The sequence below is a fragment of the Oncorhynchus mykiss genome, chromosome 12, assembly GCF_057628025.1.
Source record: "Oncorhynchus mykiss isolate SJ-2025 chromosome 12, ASM5762802v1, whole genome shotgun sequence".
Classification (NCBI taxonomy): Eukaryota; Metazoa; Chordata; class Actinopteri; order Salmoniformes; family Salmonidae; genus Oncorhynchus; species Oncorhynchus mykiss.
In genome coordinates this window covers 8,157,811-8,176,019 of record NC_143033.1, presented here as the reverse complement: position 1 = coordinate 8,176,019, position 18,209 = coordinate 8,157,811, and the positions used below count along the sequence as shown (strand labels likewise).

At 44.0% G+C, this 18,209-nt stretch overlaps 1 protein-coding gene across 2 annotated transcripts in view; it reads left to right on the top strand.

Annotated features, from left to right (window-relative positions):
• The window catches only part of atp8b1 (ATPase phospholipid transporting 8B1), a 74,063-nt gene extending 64,407 nt beyond the window's left edge, over positions 1–9,656 (top strand). For both annotated transcript variants that reach the window (XM_090191618.1, XM_090191619.1), the window contains exons 24-28: positions 1,220–1,303; positions 2,417–2,662; positions 2,795–2,933; positions 6,503–6,633; positions 7,040–9,656. In XM_090191618.1, coding sequence (XP_090047744.1) covers positions 1,220–1,303; positions 2,417–2,662; positions 2,795–2,933; positions 6,503–6,633; positions 7,040–7,264 — 825 coding nt within the window. In that variant the 3' untranslated portion in view covers positions 7,265–9,656. The remainder of the gene's footprint in view (positions 1–1,219; positions 1,304–2,416; positions 2,663–2,794; positions 2,934–6,502; positions 6,634–7,039) is intronic.
• Positions 9,657–18,209: the final 8,553 nt, after the last annotated feature.

Sequence of the window (18,209 nt, the reverse complement as noted above, 5' to 3'; positions counted from 1 at the left end):
CTGAATGAATGAAATATTCTTATTAAATACTTTTTTCTTTACATAGTTGAATGTGCTGACAACAAAATCACACAAAAATCATCAATGGAAATCAAATGTATCAACCCATGGAGGTCTGGATTTGGAGTCACACTCAAAATTAAAGTGGAAAACCACACTACAGGCTGATCCAACTTTGATGTAATGTCCTTAAAACAAGTCAAAATGAGGCTCAGTAGTGTGTGTGGCCTCCACGTGCCTGTATGACCTCCCTACAACGCCTGGGCATGCTCCTGATGAGGTGGCGGATGGTCTCCTGAGGGATCTCCTCCCAGACCTGGACTAAAGCATCCGCCAACTCCTGGACAGTTTGTGGTGCAACGTGGCGTTGGTGGATGGAGCGAGACACGATGTCCCAGATGTGCTCAATTGGATTCAGGTCTGGGGAACGGGCGGGCCAGTCCATAGCATCAATGCCTTCCTCTTACAGGAACTGCTGACACACTCTAGCCACATGAGGTCTAGCATTGTCTTGCACTAGGATGAACCCAAGGCCAACCGCACCAGCATATGGTCTCACAAGGGGTCTGAGGATCTCATCTCGGTACCTAATGGCAGTCAGGCTACCTCTGGTGAGCACATGGAGGGCTGTGCGGCCCCCCAAAGAAATGCCACCCCACACTACGACTGACCCACCGCCAAACCGGTCATGCTGGAGGATGTTGCAGGCAGCAGAACGTTCTCCACGGCGTCTCCAGACTCTGTCACGTGCTCAGTGTGAACCCGCTTTTATCTGTGAAGAGCACAGGGCGCCAGTGGCGAATTTGCCAATCTTGGTGTTCTCTGGCAAATGCCAAACGTCCTGCACGGTGTTGGGCTGTAAGCACAACCCCCACCTGTGGACTTCGGGCCCTCATACCACCCTCATGGAGTCTGTTTCTGACCGTTTGAGCAGACACGTGCACATTTGTGGCCTGCTGGAGGTAATTTTGCAGGGCTCTTTGAAGTAGCTATGTACAGGTACGGTGACTAGGCAGCAGGATGGATAATAGACAGTAGCAGTCACGCTGTCTCTTTCATTGACCCCTTATCGAGACTGACTTCAAAAACCCCCAATTACTTTAGTAACTTTCCGTAACATCTACTATGGTAAAGAGGATTTATCCTAAATGTGTACATGTGTGACAGAAGAATGAATGATGATTATTATTTCATTTATGACTTTTTGTTACCACTCCAGGTTGCCTATGAAGACTGGTTCATTACTTTATACAACGTGATGTACAGCTCCCTTCCCGTCCTGTTGGTTGGCTTATTGGATCAGGTAAGCTTTAAATATGGACACACGGACAATGGTTGAACAGCCGAAACATTTGTCTTGGCGTTATCACCTCTTGTTGAAATGAATATATTAGCGTAAAAAATATGTTTAAATTCTCCTACTTGAATTTATGTTCTTTACATGTTTTTAAATGATTAACATTTTAATCAAAATTCTTTTTGTATTTTCATCGCTCAATGACTCCTATGTGTCATATGATCTGAAGGAGACGACGTTTAGCTAATACTGAGTTAAGGTCGGCCTTTACGCTTCAGCGAACGGAGGAAAGGAGGGTTGCTCAACAACGATGACAAAAATCATGAGGCTTACCAAGGAAAACTTCCAAAAGGACTCATTCTAGGTAGAAAGGAGTTGGAGCGTTTAACAACGAAAGGCAGAGATTGATTCATTTTTTGCTATATCCATTTGAAGATTTTTTTTTAAGTATATTGTTTGATAATCAGAATATATATTGTCTCAGAGGTCCCCATTTACATTTCAGAAGATCCTACACAGGGCTGAAGGAGACGTCAACTTGACTTCGAAACGTCAGTCACCTGTTCTCATCTTGAAGAACAGCGGATACATTTTTTGCTCAGTTTAATCCGCTGTTCTTCAAGATGAGAACAGGTGACTGACGTTTCGAAGTCAAGCTGACGTCTCCTTCAGCCCTGTGTAGGATCTTCTGAAATGTAAATGGGGACCTCTGAGACAATATATATTCTGATTATCAAACAATATACTTTTTTTTTAAATATTCAAATGGATATAGAATACAACCGATTAGTGTCAACTAAGAACGTCTTACACTATTAAAATACGGGACCTAAAATGGAGGTATTATGAACACACAGGGTTAACTGTGCCACCTAATAATCCCCAGTTTACAATTGGCTCATTCATCCCCCTCCTCTCCCCTGTGACTATTCTCCAGGTCGTTGCTGTAAATGAGAACGTGTTCTCAGTCAACTTACCTGGTAAAATAAGGGGGGGACTAAGGAGTATCATTTTTCTAAGTGAGGTCCTCTCCAAGTGTCAATGTTGTGGGGTTGAGTGCAGTAGAAGTTTGGGAACCCCTGAGCTAATATGTCATTTCTATTTCCTGTTTCCTCGAAGGACGTGAACGACAAACTGAGTAGAAAGTTCCCCAAGTTATACCTCCCTGGTCAACAGGGGGCGCTGTTCAACTACAAGAATTTCTTCATCAGTCTGTTCCACGGCATCTTCACCTCTCTGGTGATCTTCTTCATCCCGTACGGGGCGTTCCTTCAGACCATGGGGCAGAACGGAGAGGCACCGTCAGACTACCAGTCCCTGGCTGTGGTCATGGCTTCCTCTCTCATCTTCACAGTCAACATGCAGGTAGCTGGAGAATGATTGGGTGCTGTTCTTTTTTTTAAATAAAACTGTTCACCTCGAATGCCAAGACTGATTAGGCGATTTTATAGCTGTTAACAAGTGATGTATTTTCCTGTCTCTTCTGTCCTCTCCCAGATCTCTCTGGAGACGTCATACTGGACCTTTGTGAACTGCTTTGCAGTCCTCTGCAGTATAGCCATATACTTCGGCATCATGTTCGATATCCACAGTGCAGGAATCCACGTCATCTTCCCGTCAACCTTCACTTTCACCGGTGAGTTCTGCTTAATAGTGTATTCGGTGTATTCATCGGTGGCCCACCGTAGTGAAATGTTTTGCAACTGAAAGAATTTCACAATGAAAATGGGAGTTTCTTATTGGAAAGGGCCATTTTCGGCTGTTGGCTTCCGTTTGCTTCCTACACACTTGGGTCTTGTTTTTCGTTGCGGAACGTTTTAAAACGTTGTGCCCTAATGAACATGACCCTGGCCATATGGCTCTTATCACAGATGGTGGGGGTGATGACGATGCTGATTATGATCAGGTTTTTAAAATGAATTGGTAGCACCGGTGTTCCCAATTTAAACATTAAATCTCGGAGCAGCATATATTTTTTTAATTGATTGTCATATAGCATATTGGGCCTATATGAATTGTAGCTGCTTTTGAAGCACATGCTCTAGAAACTAATATTTAACCCTGTAAAGACGTTTGTTTATTATTAAAAACATACAATGTTGATTTAGAAAAACCTGTCATCGAAATTTAAAGAGTATTTTGTGTAATATTAGGTTTCTGAATTGTCTTTTTTTTTTTTAAATTTAAAGAGCGTCAAGTTTGTGAGTGAGGACATGCAAGAGATCCTTCCTTCCTTCCTTCCTTCCTTCCTTCCTTCCTTCCTTCCTTCCTTCCTTCCTTCCTTCCTTCCTTCCTTCCTTCCTTCCTTCCTTCCTTCCTTCCTCTTCCCCATCAGCTTTGGGGAACATGCTGCTCCCTCCTGCGTGGGCCATGTCTATTTCTAAGGTCGCTAGCACTCTTCACGACACAAACTCTTGTTGGCGGAGAGAATATTTTGCAGGTTTAAAGCTTATTTCCTGTAAATCCATTTGACCATGGGATGGAGATTATTCAAAAAAGTAATTGCCATTTGAAAGCTAATTTCCTGCAATTCCACACATTTTGGCATGAAGTACAGATCATTCTTATGTTTTAAAGCTAATTTCCTACAGTTGTACAATATTTAGTAATTTCTTATGTATGTTCATGTGATATCTGAGTAACTCAATGAGATAAAATACGTTAGCTGACATGGGCTAGTTGATCTGGACATTTCTAACACGTTATAAATATCTCTCTGAGGTCTGCAATGACTGACATGATGAGGAAAACTGCTGATGCACTACCTCATTTAGAAAACTGCTGATGCACTACCTCATTTAGAAAACTGCTGAAGCACTACCTCATTTAGAAAACTGCTGAAGCACTACCTCATTTAGAAAACTGCTGAAGCACTACCTCATTTAGAAAACTGCTGAAGCACTACCTCATTTAGAAAACTGCTGATGCACTACCTCATTTAGAACACTGCTGATGCACTACCTCATTTAGAAAACTGCTGATGCACTACCTCATTTAGAAAACTGCTGATGCACTACCTCATTTAGAACACTGCTGATGCACTACCTCATTTAGAAAACTGCTGAAGCACTACCTCATTTAGAAAACTGCTGATGCACTACCTCATTTAGAAAACTGCTGAAGCACTACCTCATTTAGAAAACTGCACCTTGTGTATTCTACTATTACAACTTTCAGGAGTCAGTTAAAAGCTGGACTGAGTTGCTTTTTGTTAGCTAGCTAACAAAAAAGAACAGCTTCTTTTGAAAAATGGTTCCCAAACTGGTCTGGTCTGGTCCGGTCCTTGTATGCATGCATAGTATTAGAGAGGAAAAGGCCAAGCCAGAGGTTTCACTCTCGCCAAAATCTGTACAAAATAAGCCCAAAACGTTTATATGGGTTTATTATGGACCTAAGCTTGTCGCCTGCCTACCCATCTTGGGACAAAGACTCCCTTGTTTAGGGCGGAAACATAAGCTTCTCGTCATTACATACAGATCTCCGATAGTATTTTCTGTTAGTCACATCATTTTACTGTTTGGAGAAACTAGGTTCTGGTTAATGATACCCCACAAGACATTCCACCAGGGGTCTCTTCAATCCACAGGATTATACATAGTCCTGATCGCATGGAACTCCCATCTCCAATTACTCAAGAAAACAGAAAAATTACCTCATGGACCGTGAGGAAACACACAGACACTCGCTAACACACACATTCTGTTTTTAGTTGTGGTGTTTGTATTATTTTTCAATGTTTATTGTTTGTATATTGTTAAATTTGTGACTGTCCTTCTCTATCAGTGTACCAGTGTTTTTGTAACTTGTCATGTTTTTTGTGGACCCCAGGAAGAATAGGTGCTGCCTCGGCAAAAGCTAATGCTAATCCACATAAACAAATACATGCAAGTAACCAGGTTGTTAGCACCTCCTGGTTCGAGTCCAGGCTCTGTTACAGCCGGCCGTGACCTGGAGTCTCATTTGTCCCAGCTTCGTCCGGGTTCAGGGAGGGGTTTGGCCAGCAGGGATGTTCTTGTCCCATCGTGCTCTAACGACTCCTGTGGCGGGCCGGGCGCAGTCCACGCTGACACGGAAGCCAGGTGTACGGCAGTTGTGCTTGGCTGGGTTGTGTTTCGGAGGACGCACGGCTCTCGACCTTCGCCTCTCCAGAGTTGGTATGGCAGTGCGGCTTGGCTGGGTTGTGTTTCGGAGGACGCACGGCTCTCGACCTTTGCCTCTCCAGAGTCGGTACGGGAGTTGCAGCGATGCGGACAAGACTGTAACTACCAATTTGGATACCACGAAATTGGGGAGATAAAGGGGTAAAAGTAAAAACAAATAAATAAAATGGTTGTTAACAAACTAATGAGGTAACATGACTGAACAAGGTGTAAACAAATGCCTGTGAGTGGTTTTGGAACGTTGCCTTAAAACTTTATGGTCTACCAGCCACTGTGGCAGGTAGAGGAAAAAAATATACCAGCCACTCTGAATTCTTACTAACCAATACATTTATTTGCCATAATAACACCAAAGACCACAGAAATGGAGTTTGGAGTTCCCCAGTTTTTTTCTTCTTCAGGTTTTCACTCTCAAAATCTCACACTTAAAAAAAAAAAAAAAAAAAATGAAAACACAAAAATGTGGATGTTCTAATCCCTAACAATGCTTAAATCACATCAGGAGACCACTTTTGAGGTCAGGGGGAGACCTCTTAAATAAATATCGGAGGGTATAGTTACCCAGTTAAGTTTTTAAAATGCGCACCTGCCTGAGCATTAGCAGAGTTTGCAAAACAAAAGACCACAGGATTGAATACAAATCATCATGATATCACATTCTGCCAGGTAAAAGCCTACTTTGCAGTTAGCATTTAATTTAGAATGTTGGGATGGGAAAGCCTTTATGACCATTTCAGCACCGCTAACAGGCTACACAAAGTGGTACCCAGGGATTCCCGTGCTGTGACATCTATAAAATAAGTCACTGATGCATTATTTTAATATTCTTTTACATGTTGGCTGAACGAATCATCTGAGCTTGCATTTTTCTCTAGGGCACTTGGAAACAGCTGCACAATGAAGCCTATCATCACCACAGTTATTATCTGGGTGACTGTTCTCCTGGTTACACTGGTGCTCCCAACCAAAATGGCTGACGATGATAATGAGCAATTATTGATGTTTTCTAACCCAGCATTTTGTTTTGTTTCCCCATGTGTATTAGGAGTGGCCTCTAACGCGCTCAGACAGCCCTATCTGTGGCTGACCATCATCCTGACAGTGGGGATCACCCTGCTTCCTGTCATCTGTATCCAGTTCCTCTACAAAACCATATGGCCGTCCGTTGGAGACAATGTAAGACCTGCTGTACTACAGGAAGAAAAATACTTGATTTATAATCTGTAACGTCTTTGGGATGATATGTCATTGATATGTCCATTGGCCAAACCGTATGGCCGTCCGTTGGAGGAGACATAAGGCCTAGCTACTACAAATCCAAAAAAGGACTCTACTCGTTGATATCTGTAACTTTATGGCATCACATGACGTTGATATGTCCTGGATACATACGATGGGTTCACAGCCACTGCAATGTTGTGAGAGATTTTATAGCAGAGATCAATGTATTAAAACGGAGCACACACAAATCTGGCAAAACTACATTCCAAGTTTGAAGTGCTCTTGAATGAAACCCATCACACGCGTCCATATTTTGAAACTTGTTTATAAATGCTAATGTATCATTTTTTTTCTCCCGCAGGTCCAGAGGAACAGGAAGAAGTATGAAATGGAGGAGGAAGAGGAGGAGAAATCCACTCCCTTCCAGCGAGGAAGACGCTCCCGCCGCTCAGCTTACGCCTTTTCTCACTCCAGAGGCTACGCCGACCTCATTGCGTCCGGCCGCAGCATCAGAAGACGACCTGCTACAGCACGCCCCAACCCCAGGGACAGCATCCGAGAGATCCCCCAGGCCGAGAACATATGAGGTGGTGGTGGTGGTGGGGGGGGAACCCACCACCACCACACCACACCAGGGCCTGGTCCTAGATTTGTTTGTGCTGTCTTGCCAACTCCTATGGTCCTACAACTCCTGTGGTAAATGTCAGTTTCTGACCATAGGCGTTGTTAAGACGACACCAACAGATCTGTGACCAGGCTAGCCTGTCATGCCTCTGCTTTTAGGAGGTTGATGAAGCTGAGACCACATTTGAGGTCTCCCCGGCATGATCTTACTAAGCAAAAGACCCTTCCACCCAAAAGCTTACTGAAGCCCTTTTGTATTGGGGATTTAATGTTTAAGGTTTTGTGTGACAGACAACGTTGTTTATCACAGAATTGCTCGTCATTACTGGGTACTCCCGATATACCTTGGCCTGTATTGATGAAGCCTTAGTTTGAGTACTGATCTAGGATCAGGTCCCACCCCATGTACATGTAATCTTATTCAGGAATTATCTAGAAGGGAATACTGTTCCTAGATCAGCACTTTGTGAATACGGGCCCAAGAGTTATCGGTTTGACTGGAGGTTGGCCTTGTTTAAACGGACTAAATTTAATATATTGTTAATATTATTGTTGGTTTGTATTTCACTGGATCAGTTGTGAAAATGTATACTTGCAGTCAGAAGGGTGTCATAATCATGATTTTATATTTAAATGTACAAGAATTTCAGCTTTATTTTCTGTTCAAAATGCTGGATCCTAGATTAAGGCATGTTTTCCACAGTTTATTTTATGGTGTCCTTCCTTATTCCTTAAGTTATTTGACACTCTCTTTATGCACATGGATTCATTGTATACATGCCAATAGGACCCTGCTTGAACCAGTTGTTTACGGGGATCTAATAGAACCCCGCTGAACCAGTTGTTTACAGTGATCTAATAGAACCCTGTTGAACCAGTTGTTTACAGTGATCTAATAGAACCCTGTTGAACCAGTTGTTTACAGTGATCCAATAGAACCCTGTTGAACCAGTTGTTTACAGTGATCCAATAGAACCCCGCTGAACCAGTTGTTTACAGTGATCTAATAGAACCCTGTTGAACCAGTTGTTTACAGTGATCTAATAGAACCCTGTTGAACCAGTTGTTTACAGTGATCCAATAGAACCCTGTTGAACCAGTTGTTTACAGTGATCCAATAGAACCCCGCTGAACCAGTTGTTTACAGTGATCTAATAGAACCCTGTTGAACCAGTTGTTTACAGTGATCTAATAGAACCCTGTTGAACCAGTTGTTTACAGTGATCCAATAGAACCCTGCTGAACCAGTTGTTTACGGGGATCCAATAGAACCCTGCTGAACCAGTTGTTTACGGTGATCCAATAGAACCCTGTTGAACCAGTTGTTTACAGTGATCTAATAGAACCCTGTTGAACCAGTTGTTTACAGTGATCCAATAGAACCCTGCTGAACCAGTTGTTTACAGTGATCTAATAGAACCCTGCTTGAACCAGTTGTTTACAGTGATCCAATAGAACCCTGCTGAACCAGTTGTTTACGGGGATCCAATAGAACCCTGCTTGAACCAGTTGTTTACAGTGATCCAATAGAACCCTGCTGAACCTCTAGACAGATTTAGTTTGACCGGTTTTTAGCTGAGCTTTTTTTTTTCAGATCATAAACTGATGCAAATAGCTTCTTGTCATTCTTTAATGAATTGATCTAGATCTCTGTTATTATAGTATCAACACTGTCCATCCTCTTCTTTTTCTTTTTGCTTATTTTTGTAACAGGATGGTTATTACTATGACTTTTGGTGTAAAATGGCAATGGTCTAAATATTTACTTGTGCCTCAAATGGCATTCTACTCCCTATTTAGTGCACTACTTTTGACCAGGGCCTGTGGGGGCTTCGGTCAAAAGTAGTGCACTACATAGGGAATAGGATGCCATTTTGGCATTTAACCATTTGAAATGAAGTATGAATGGAATTGGCAATTTGCAATATTTGCTATGAAGGACCAACCTGCTCAGGCGTTTTGATGAGTTTAATATTTTGACTTGGGCTTTAACTCAATCCACAAGGATGCAGTCTTTGGATTGAGTCTCAGCCATGGCTATTTTATTGGCGTAATGCATTATATCAGCCTTTTATCAATATGATCTCTGTCGAACAGTACTGTTTAGTGTGTATAAATACTCTTTGTTCTGTTACACACTTCATCATGCTGAATAACAAATGGACTGTAACTGTATTTTAAAGGTTTGTGTATACATTTGCATTATACATTTGTGTATACACAAAACTGAACAATGGCCTTTAGTGGTCAACTGGGCCACTCTTAAAACTACCTTTTTTTTTAAAAATCTTGTTTTTAGTATATTAATGATATAAAGTACCTTGTAAAATGACTTTTTGAATAAAGACTGACTATACCGAGAAGCTGCATCATTACAGAAATTGTGAAAGTTTATAAGAATCAGTTGTGTTGATGTATTCCCCCCAACCAAACAGGACCAAATGTAATGAAATGGGGACAGGCGACACAGGCCTACGCAAATTTGTCCAAAGTTTAGTTTGAAAATGTTTTCTGTTTTGAAGTAAATTATTTCCGTTGCGAAACGTATTTGCAACTGTTTATCTAATTTAGTCAGATGCAAAAGGTTTTGCAACGGAATCCATTTACTCCAAACGTGAAACGTTATGCAACGAAACTAGAGTTTCTATTGGACCATTTCGGGTAGTTCCCTCCCTATTTCATTTTCTCCCGTTTTTTAGTTCCTTTTCTTAAACGGAGGCAAATGAAACTTTTGGAATTTGTCCGACCGGAACTCTTGTTTTGCTCCGTTTGCTTCCATTTTGATTCTTAAACTTCCCGTAATGAATACGCCCCAGCTCTCCATGTTGTCTATAAGACAACCGTTTTATATGACAATGACATTACTGTTGAGCGTTAAGCTGTGTATGTAGGCTACTCCACCATGAACATACATTTTTGCTTGCTTGTATACGTCAGTGACTCCACCTGTGGGACTTGAAAACTATTACGGACTACTAAGGGATGCACTGCCGCAAGCTGCCCAGTGACACGAGCCTACCAGACAAGCTAAATGACTTCTATGTGCTCGCTTCGAGGCAAGCAACACTGAAGCATGCATGAGAGCATCAGCTGTTCCGGACGACTGTGAGGTAAGACCTTTAAACAGATTGATTACCAGGATGTGTACTCCATGCATGCACTGACCAACTGGCCCACTCCAATTTGCATACCGCCCCAACAGGTCCACAGTTGATGCAATCTTGATGCAATCTCTATTGCACTCCACACTGCCCTTTCCCACCTGGACTAAAGGAACACCTACATGAGAATGCTGTTCTTTGACTACAGCTCAGCGTTCCACACTATAGTGCCCGCAAAGCTCATAACTAAGTTAAGGACCCGGGGACTAAACACCTCCTTCCGCTCCCAGGTTATAAGGGTAGGTAACAACACATCTGCCACGCTGATCCTCAACAAAGGGGCCCCTCAGGGGTGCGTACTCAGTCCCCTCCTGTACTCCTTGTTCACTCATGACTGCACGGCCAGGCATGACTCCAACACCATCATTAAGGTTGCCGACGACAACGATGATACAGCCTATATGGAGGAGGTCAGAGACGATAACCTCGCCCTTAATGTGATCAAGACAATGGAGATGGTTGTGGACTACAGAAAAAGCATGTCCCCAGTTTCATCGACGGAGCTGTAGTTGAGCAGGTTGAGGGCTTCAAGTTCATTTGTGTCCACATCACCAACAAACTATCATGGTCCAAACACACCAAGACAGTTGTGAAGAGGGCACGACAACACCTATTACCCCTCAGGGGACTGATAAGATTTGGCATGGGTCCTCAGATCCGCAAAAAGTTCTACAGCTGCACCGTTGAGAGCATCCTGAATGGTATCCCGCCTGGTATGGCAACTGCTCGGCCTCCGACCACAAGGCACTACAGAAGGTTGTGCGAACGGCCCAGTACATCACCAGAGCCAAGCTTCCTGCCAACCAGGACCTCTATACCAGGCGGTGTCAGAGGAAGGCCCTAAAAATTGCCACAGACTCCAGCCACCCCAGTCATAGACTGTTCTCTTTGCTACCACACGGCAAGCGGTACCGGAGGACCAAGTCTAGGTCCAAGAGGCTTCTAAACAGCTTCTACCCACAAGCCATGAGACTGTTGAACATCTCATCAAATGGCTACCCAGACAAATTTTTCTTAACTGCATTGTTGGTTAAGGTCTTGCAAGTAAGCGTTTCACGGGAAGGTTTACACCTGTTATATTCGGCGCGTGTGACACCGGCAGGCCCATTGTGCAGGCCTCACCCAAAGATGTGCCTCACCTGTGTACATTCACTTGCCTCAACCAAGATGGATGCCAGCGTGAGAGGGTAGTGTTTAATTAAGGCAGAAATATCGACTGACGGTAGTGGCATAAACTGTCGCGGAATCAGCTGACCACCAGAGAGCAGAGGGTAATAAAAAAAGACAAATTAAAAATACTGGTGACCTAAACGGACCGAGAATTTCATCAAGGTTCCTAAAGGAAAGGAAATGTCACAATAGAACCTGTCACAGGTTAGTGTTTCGCTGTATCTGCGTAACTAAGATCGTTATAGCCATTATGTTAACCCGGAAACTGCGACATTACAATATTAAAGAACCTGCAATCTAGCTAAAGTTAGCTATCATCTGATAGCCATCAGTGCTAAATTGTGCAATACAATGACTAATGTAGCTGAACAACATGTTATCGAACACACTCATAGCTACAGTGCCTTGCGAAAGTATTCGGCCCCCTTGAACTTTGCGACCTTTTGCCACATTTCAGGCTTCAAACATAAAGATATAAAACAGATTTTTTTTGTGAAGAATCAACAATAAGTGGGACACAATCATGAAGTGGAACGACATTTATTGGATATTTCAAACTTTTTGAACAAATCAAAAACTGAAAAATTGGGCGTGCAAAATTATTCAGACCCTTTACTTTCAGTGCAGCAAACTCTTTCCAGAAGTTCAGTGAGGATATCTGAATGATCCAATGTTGACCTAAATGACTAATGATGATAAATACAATCCACCTGTGTGTAATCAAGTCTCCGTATAAATGCACCTGCACTGTGATAGTCTCAGAGGTCCGTTAAAAGCGCAGAGAGCATCATGAAGAACAAGGAACACACCAGGCAGGTCCGAGATACTGTTGTGAAGAAGTTTAAAGCCGGATTTGGATACAAAAAGATTTCCCAAGCTTTAAACATCCCAAGGAGCACTGTGCAAGCGATAATATTGAAATGGAAGGAGTATCAGACCACTGCAAATCTACCAAGACCTGGCCGTCCCTCTAAACTTTCAGCTCATACAAGGAGAAGACTGATCAGAGATGCAGCCAAGAGGCCCATGATCACTCTGGATGAACTGCAGAGATCTACAGCTGAGGTGGGAGACTCTGTCCATAGGACAACAATCAGTCGTATATTGCACAAATCTGGCCTCAAGGAAGAGTGGCAAGAAGAAAGCCATTTCTTAAAGATATCCATAAAAAGTGTCCACAAGCCACAAGCCACCTGGGAGACACACCAAACATGTGGAAGAAGGTGCTCTGGTCAGATGAAACCAAAATTGAACTTTTTGGCAACAATGCAAAACGTTATGTTTGGCGTAAAAGCAACACAGCTCATCACCCTGAACACACCATCCCCACTGTCAAACATGGTGGTGGCAGCATCATGGTTTGGGCCTGCTTTTCTTCAGCAGGGACAGGGACGATGGTTAAAATTGATGGGAAGATGGATGGAGCCAAATATAGGACCATTCTGGAAGAAAACCTGATGGAGTCTGCAAAAGACCTGAGACTGGGACGAAGATTTGTCTTCCAACAAGACAATGATCCACTTCATGATTGTGTCCCACTTGTTGTTGATTCTTCACAAAAAAATACAGTTTTATATCTTTATGTTTGAAGCCTGAAATGTGGCAAAAGGTCGCAAAGTTCAAGGGGGCCGAATACTTTCGCAAGGCACTGTATATATTATAGTTAGCTACATAATGTTATTAAGTGTCTTTCAATGTCTCAGGTGCGTAGCTTGTTCACCTGTCAACCCAACCCGTGGATTAATCGAATGGATGCGTCAAACTTTGACGGCTTGGTTGAAATGGTAGCAGAAGGTGAACGTTGAACTTCTGTTGCACATATATCCAGATGGATTCTGCGTACCATTTTGCGCAATGACGCTAGGTATGATCGAGGCGTCGGCCTGCTCGACTAAACTCAACGATTCATGATGTCAACTGGCTCATCTAGCTAGCCAACTGTCATCGATTTGCAAACCAACCGCCATGAAGACAATCATCGATAACCTACTACTGACCCCGGAACTGTCCCTGATATAGCTACTGACCCTGGAACTGTCCCTGTATATATCTACTGACCCTGGAACTGTCCCTGTATATAGCTACTGACCCTGGAACTGTCCCTGATATAGCTACTGACCCTGGAACTGTCCCTGATATAGCTACTGACCCTGGAACTGTCCCTGTATATAGCTATTGACCCTGGAACTGTCCCTGTATATAGCTACTGACCCTGGAACTGTCCCTGTATATAGCTACTGACCCTGGAACTGTCCCTGATATAGCTACTGACCCTGGAACTGTCCCTGATATAGCTACTGACCCTGGAACTGTCCCTGATATAGCTACTGACCCTGGAACTGTCCCTGTATATAGCTACTGACCCTGTATATATCTACTGACCCTGGAACTGTCCCTGTATATAGCTACTGACCCTGGAACTGTCCCTTAATATTGCTACTGACCCTGGAACTGTCCCTGTATATAGCTACTGACCCTGGAACTGTACCTGAATATAGCTTACTGTCCCTAAATATAGCTACTGACCCTGGAACTGTCCCTGAATATAGCTACTGACCCTGGAACTGTCCCTGATATAGCTACTGACCCTGGAACTGTCCCTGATATAGCTACTGACCCTGGAACTGTCCCTGATATAGCTACTGACCCTGGAACTGTCCCTATATATAGCTACTGACCCTGTATATATCTACTGACCCTGGAAATGTCCCTGTATATAGCTACTGACCCTGGAACTGTCCCTTATTATTGCTACTGACCCTGGAACTGTCCCTGTATATAGCTACTGACCCTGGAACTGTCCCTGATATAGCTACTGACCCTGGAACTGTCCCTGATATAGCTACTGACCCTGGAACTGTCCCTGATATAGCTACTGACCCTGGAACTGTCCCTGTATATAGCTACTGACCCTGGAACTGTCCCTGTATATAGCTACTGACCCTGGAACTGTCCCTGTATATAGCTACTGACCCTGGAACTGTCCCTGTATATAGCTACTGACCCTGGAACTGTCCCTGATATAGCTACTGACCCTGGAACTGTCCCTGATATAGCTACTGACCCTGGAACTGTCCCTGATATAGCTACTGACCCTGGAACTGTCCCTGTATATAGCTACTGACCCTGTATATATCTACTGACCCTGGAAATGTCCCTGTATATAGCTACTGACCCTGGAACTGTCCCTTATTATTGCTACTGACCCTGGAACTGTCCCTGTATATAGCTACTGACCCTGGAACTGTACCTGAATATAGCTTACTGTCCCTAAATATAGCTACTGACCCTGGAACTGTCCCTGAATATAGCTACTGACCCTGGAACTGTCCCTGTATATAGCTACTGACCCTGGAACTGTACCTGAATATAGCTTACTGTCCCTAAATATAGCTACTGACCCTGGAACTGTCCCTGAAAATAGCTACTGACCCTGGAACTGTCCCTGATATAGCTACTGACCCTGGAACTGTCCCTGTATATAGCTACTGACCCTGGAACTGTCCCTGAATATAGCTACTGACCCTGGAACTGTCCCTGAATATAGCTACTGACCCTGGAACTGTCCCTGAATATAGCTACTGACCCTGGAACTGTCCCTGAATATAGCTACTGACCCTGGAACTGTCCCTGAATATAGCTACTGACCCTGGAACTGTCCCTGAATATAGCTTACTGACTTTCTCATGTTCCTGTTAAGTTCTATTTTTTTGTGTTTTTGTTCTACTATTATCCAAAATGAGGCTGATGCAACTTGTGAAGATGAAAGCGATGTTTCACAGGCTGAGATCTGCTCTGACTCAGACAATTTATGAGTCTATTATAAGGTACAGTACTGCTGATTCTAAGCTTCTCCACTGAATCACACTTGATTGAGACCTAGCCTCTGTATGTATGTAGCTGTGTCCCTAACTCCCTAGCCTCTGTATGTATGCAGCTGTGTCCCTAACTCCCTAGCCTCTATTTAAACAGTGTCCTATAAGAGTGTAGCTGTGTCCCTGTTGCGTCTTTTTAAATGTTAGGCTGGAATAGACTATTAGGAACCATTTTTGTAACAAAATAATTGAGCGATAAATACGGTAGGTTATTCCTTTGTTCCGTGTGCATATAAATAGTATTTTTTCTACAGTTCTGCTATTATTTTGTGGACAGTGCTACTTTAACAGTTCATCTGTATATATTTCCTGGAATTTGCAGACAGCTCAATAGCACTAGCCTAATGTGTGGAAAGCCTACTACTGGGCTGTAGCCTAATCAATAGGTGAATTATAACATAACACATGAAACAGATACAAGTTTAATGTGTTTTAATGTGGCTATTTTAAAATAATTTTTTATCTGAATGTTCAATGTGATTTAACCACTTGGGCACCTGAGTGGCACAGCTGTCTAAAGGCACTGCATCTCAGCGCTTGAGGTATCACTACAGACACCCTGGTTCGAATTCAGGCTGTATCGCAACCGGCCGTGATTGGGAGTCCCATAGGGCGGCGTACAATTGGCCCAGCGTCGTCCGGGTTTGGCCGGTGTAGACCGTCATTGTAAATAAGAATTTGTTCTTAACTGACTTGCCCAGTTAAATAAAATACAAATCTGTGTTGTGTTCAGTTCTGACTGGGACAGAGTTAGGCCAGGTTAGGCCAGGTTAGGCCAAATTATCAGAGATTACTACCAAGTTGGGAGTCACTTTCTACTTTTCTGGGACGTAGACAGCCAATGGGAATGGTCTGTCTGTGCCATTGGATGAAGTTCCCATGCTGCTCGGCACCCTAACCCTCTGTCTGAACCATTAGATGAAGTTCCCATAATGCTCGGCACCCTAACCCTCTCTGTCTGAACCATTGGATGAAGTTCCCATAATGCTCGGCACCCTAACCCTCTCTGTCTGTGCCATTGGATGAAGTTCCCATGCTGCTCGGCACCCCAACCCTCTCTGTCTGTGCCATTGGATGAAGTTCCCATGCTGCTCGGCACCCTAACCCTCTGTCTGAACCATTGGATGAAGTTCCCATGCTGCTCGGCACCCCAACCCTCTCTGTCTGTGGCATTGGATGAAGTTCCCATGCTGCTCGACACCCCAACCCTCTGTCTGAACCATTAGATGAAGTTCCCAAGTTGCTCGGCACCCTAACCCTCTCTGTCTGTGCCATTGGATGAAGTTCCCATGCTGCTCGGCACCCTAACCCTCTCTGTCTGAACCATTAGATGAAGTTCCCAAGCTGCTCGGCACCCTAACCCTCTCTGTCTGTGCCATTGGATGATGTTCCCATGCTGCTCGGCACCCTAACCCTCTCTGTCTGAACCATTAGATGAAGTTCCCATGCTGCTCGACACCCCAACCCTCTGTCTGAACCATTAGATGAAGTTCCCAAGCTGCTCGGCACCCTAACCCTCTCTGTCTGTGCCATTGGATGAAGTTCCCATGCTGCTCGGCACCCCAACCCTCTCTGTCTGTGCCATTGGATGAAGTTCCCATGCTGCTCGGCACCCTAACCCTCTGTCTGAACCATTGGATGAAGTTCCCATGCTGCTCGGCACCCCAACCCTCTCTGTCTGTGGCATTGGATGAAGTTCCCATGCTGCTCGACACCCCAACCCTCTGTCTGAACCATTAGATGAAGTTCCCAAGTTGCTCGGCACCCTAACCCTCTCTGTCTGAACCATTAGATGAAGTTCCCATGCTGCTCGACACCCCAACCCTCTGTCTGAACCATTAGATGAAGTTCCCAAGCTGCTCGGCACCCTAACCCTCTCTGTCTGTGCCATTGGATGAAGTTCCCAAGCTGCTCGGCACCCTAACCCTCTCTGTCTGTGCCATTGGATGAAGTTCCCATGCTGCTCGGCACCCCAACCCTCTCTGTCTGTGCCATTGGATGAAGTTCCCATGCTGCTCGGCACCCTAACCCTCTCTGTCTGAACCATTAGATGAAGTTCCCAAGCTTCTCGGCACCCTAACCCTCTGTCTGAACCATTGGATGAGGTTCCCATGCTGCTCGGCACCCTAACCCTCTCTGTCTGTGCCATTGGATTAATTTCCCAAGCTGCTCGGCACCCTAACCCTAGTCCGTTGGTTTCCCAACACTCAGTGTTTTTTGGGTGACCCCCAACTATTGACCATGTATTTGTGAAGAGGTTATTGGCAAGTGTCCGCTTGATATGAAACTACTCTCACTTGCTAATCGTGACTCTAATGGTGCTTCACGTCAGCCGCTGTTGGGGCATGATAATACCAAGGCTAGGCTGCTCTTCAATACTGATAATACCAAGGCTAGGCTGCTCTTCAATACTGATAATACCAAGGCTAGTCTGCTCTTCAATACTGATAATACCAAGGCTAGGCTGCTCTTCAATACTGATAATACCAAGGCTAGTCTGCTCTTCAATACTGATAATACCAAGGCTAGTCTGCTCTTCAATACTGATAATACCAAGGCTAGGCTGTTCTTCAATACTGATAATACCAAGGCTAATCTGCTCTTCAGTACTGATAATACCAAGGCTAGGCTGCTCTTCAATACTGATAATACCAAGGCTAGGCTGCTCTTCAATACTGATAATACCAAGGCTAGGCTGCTC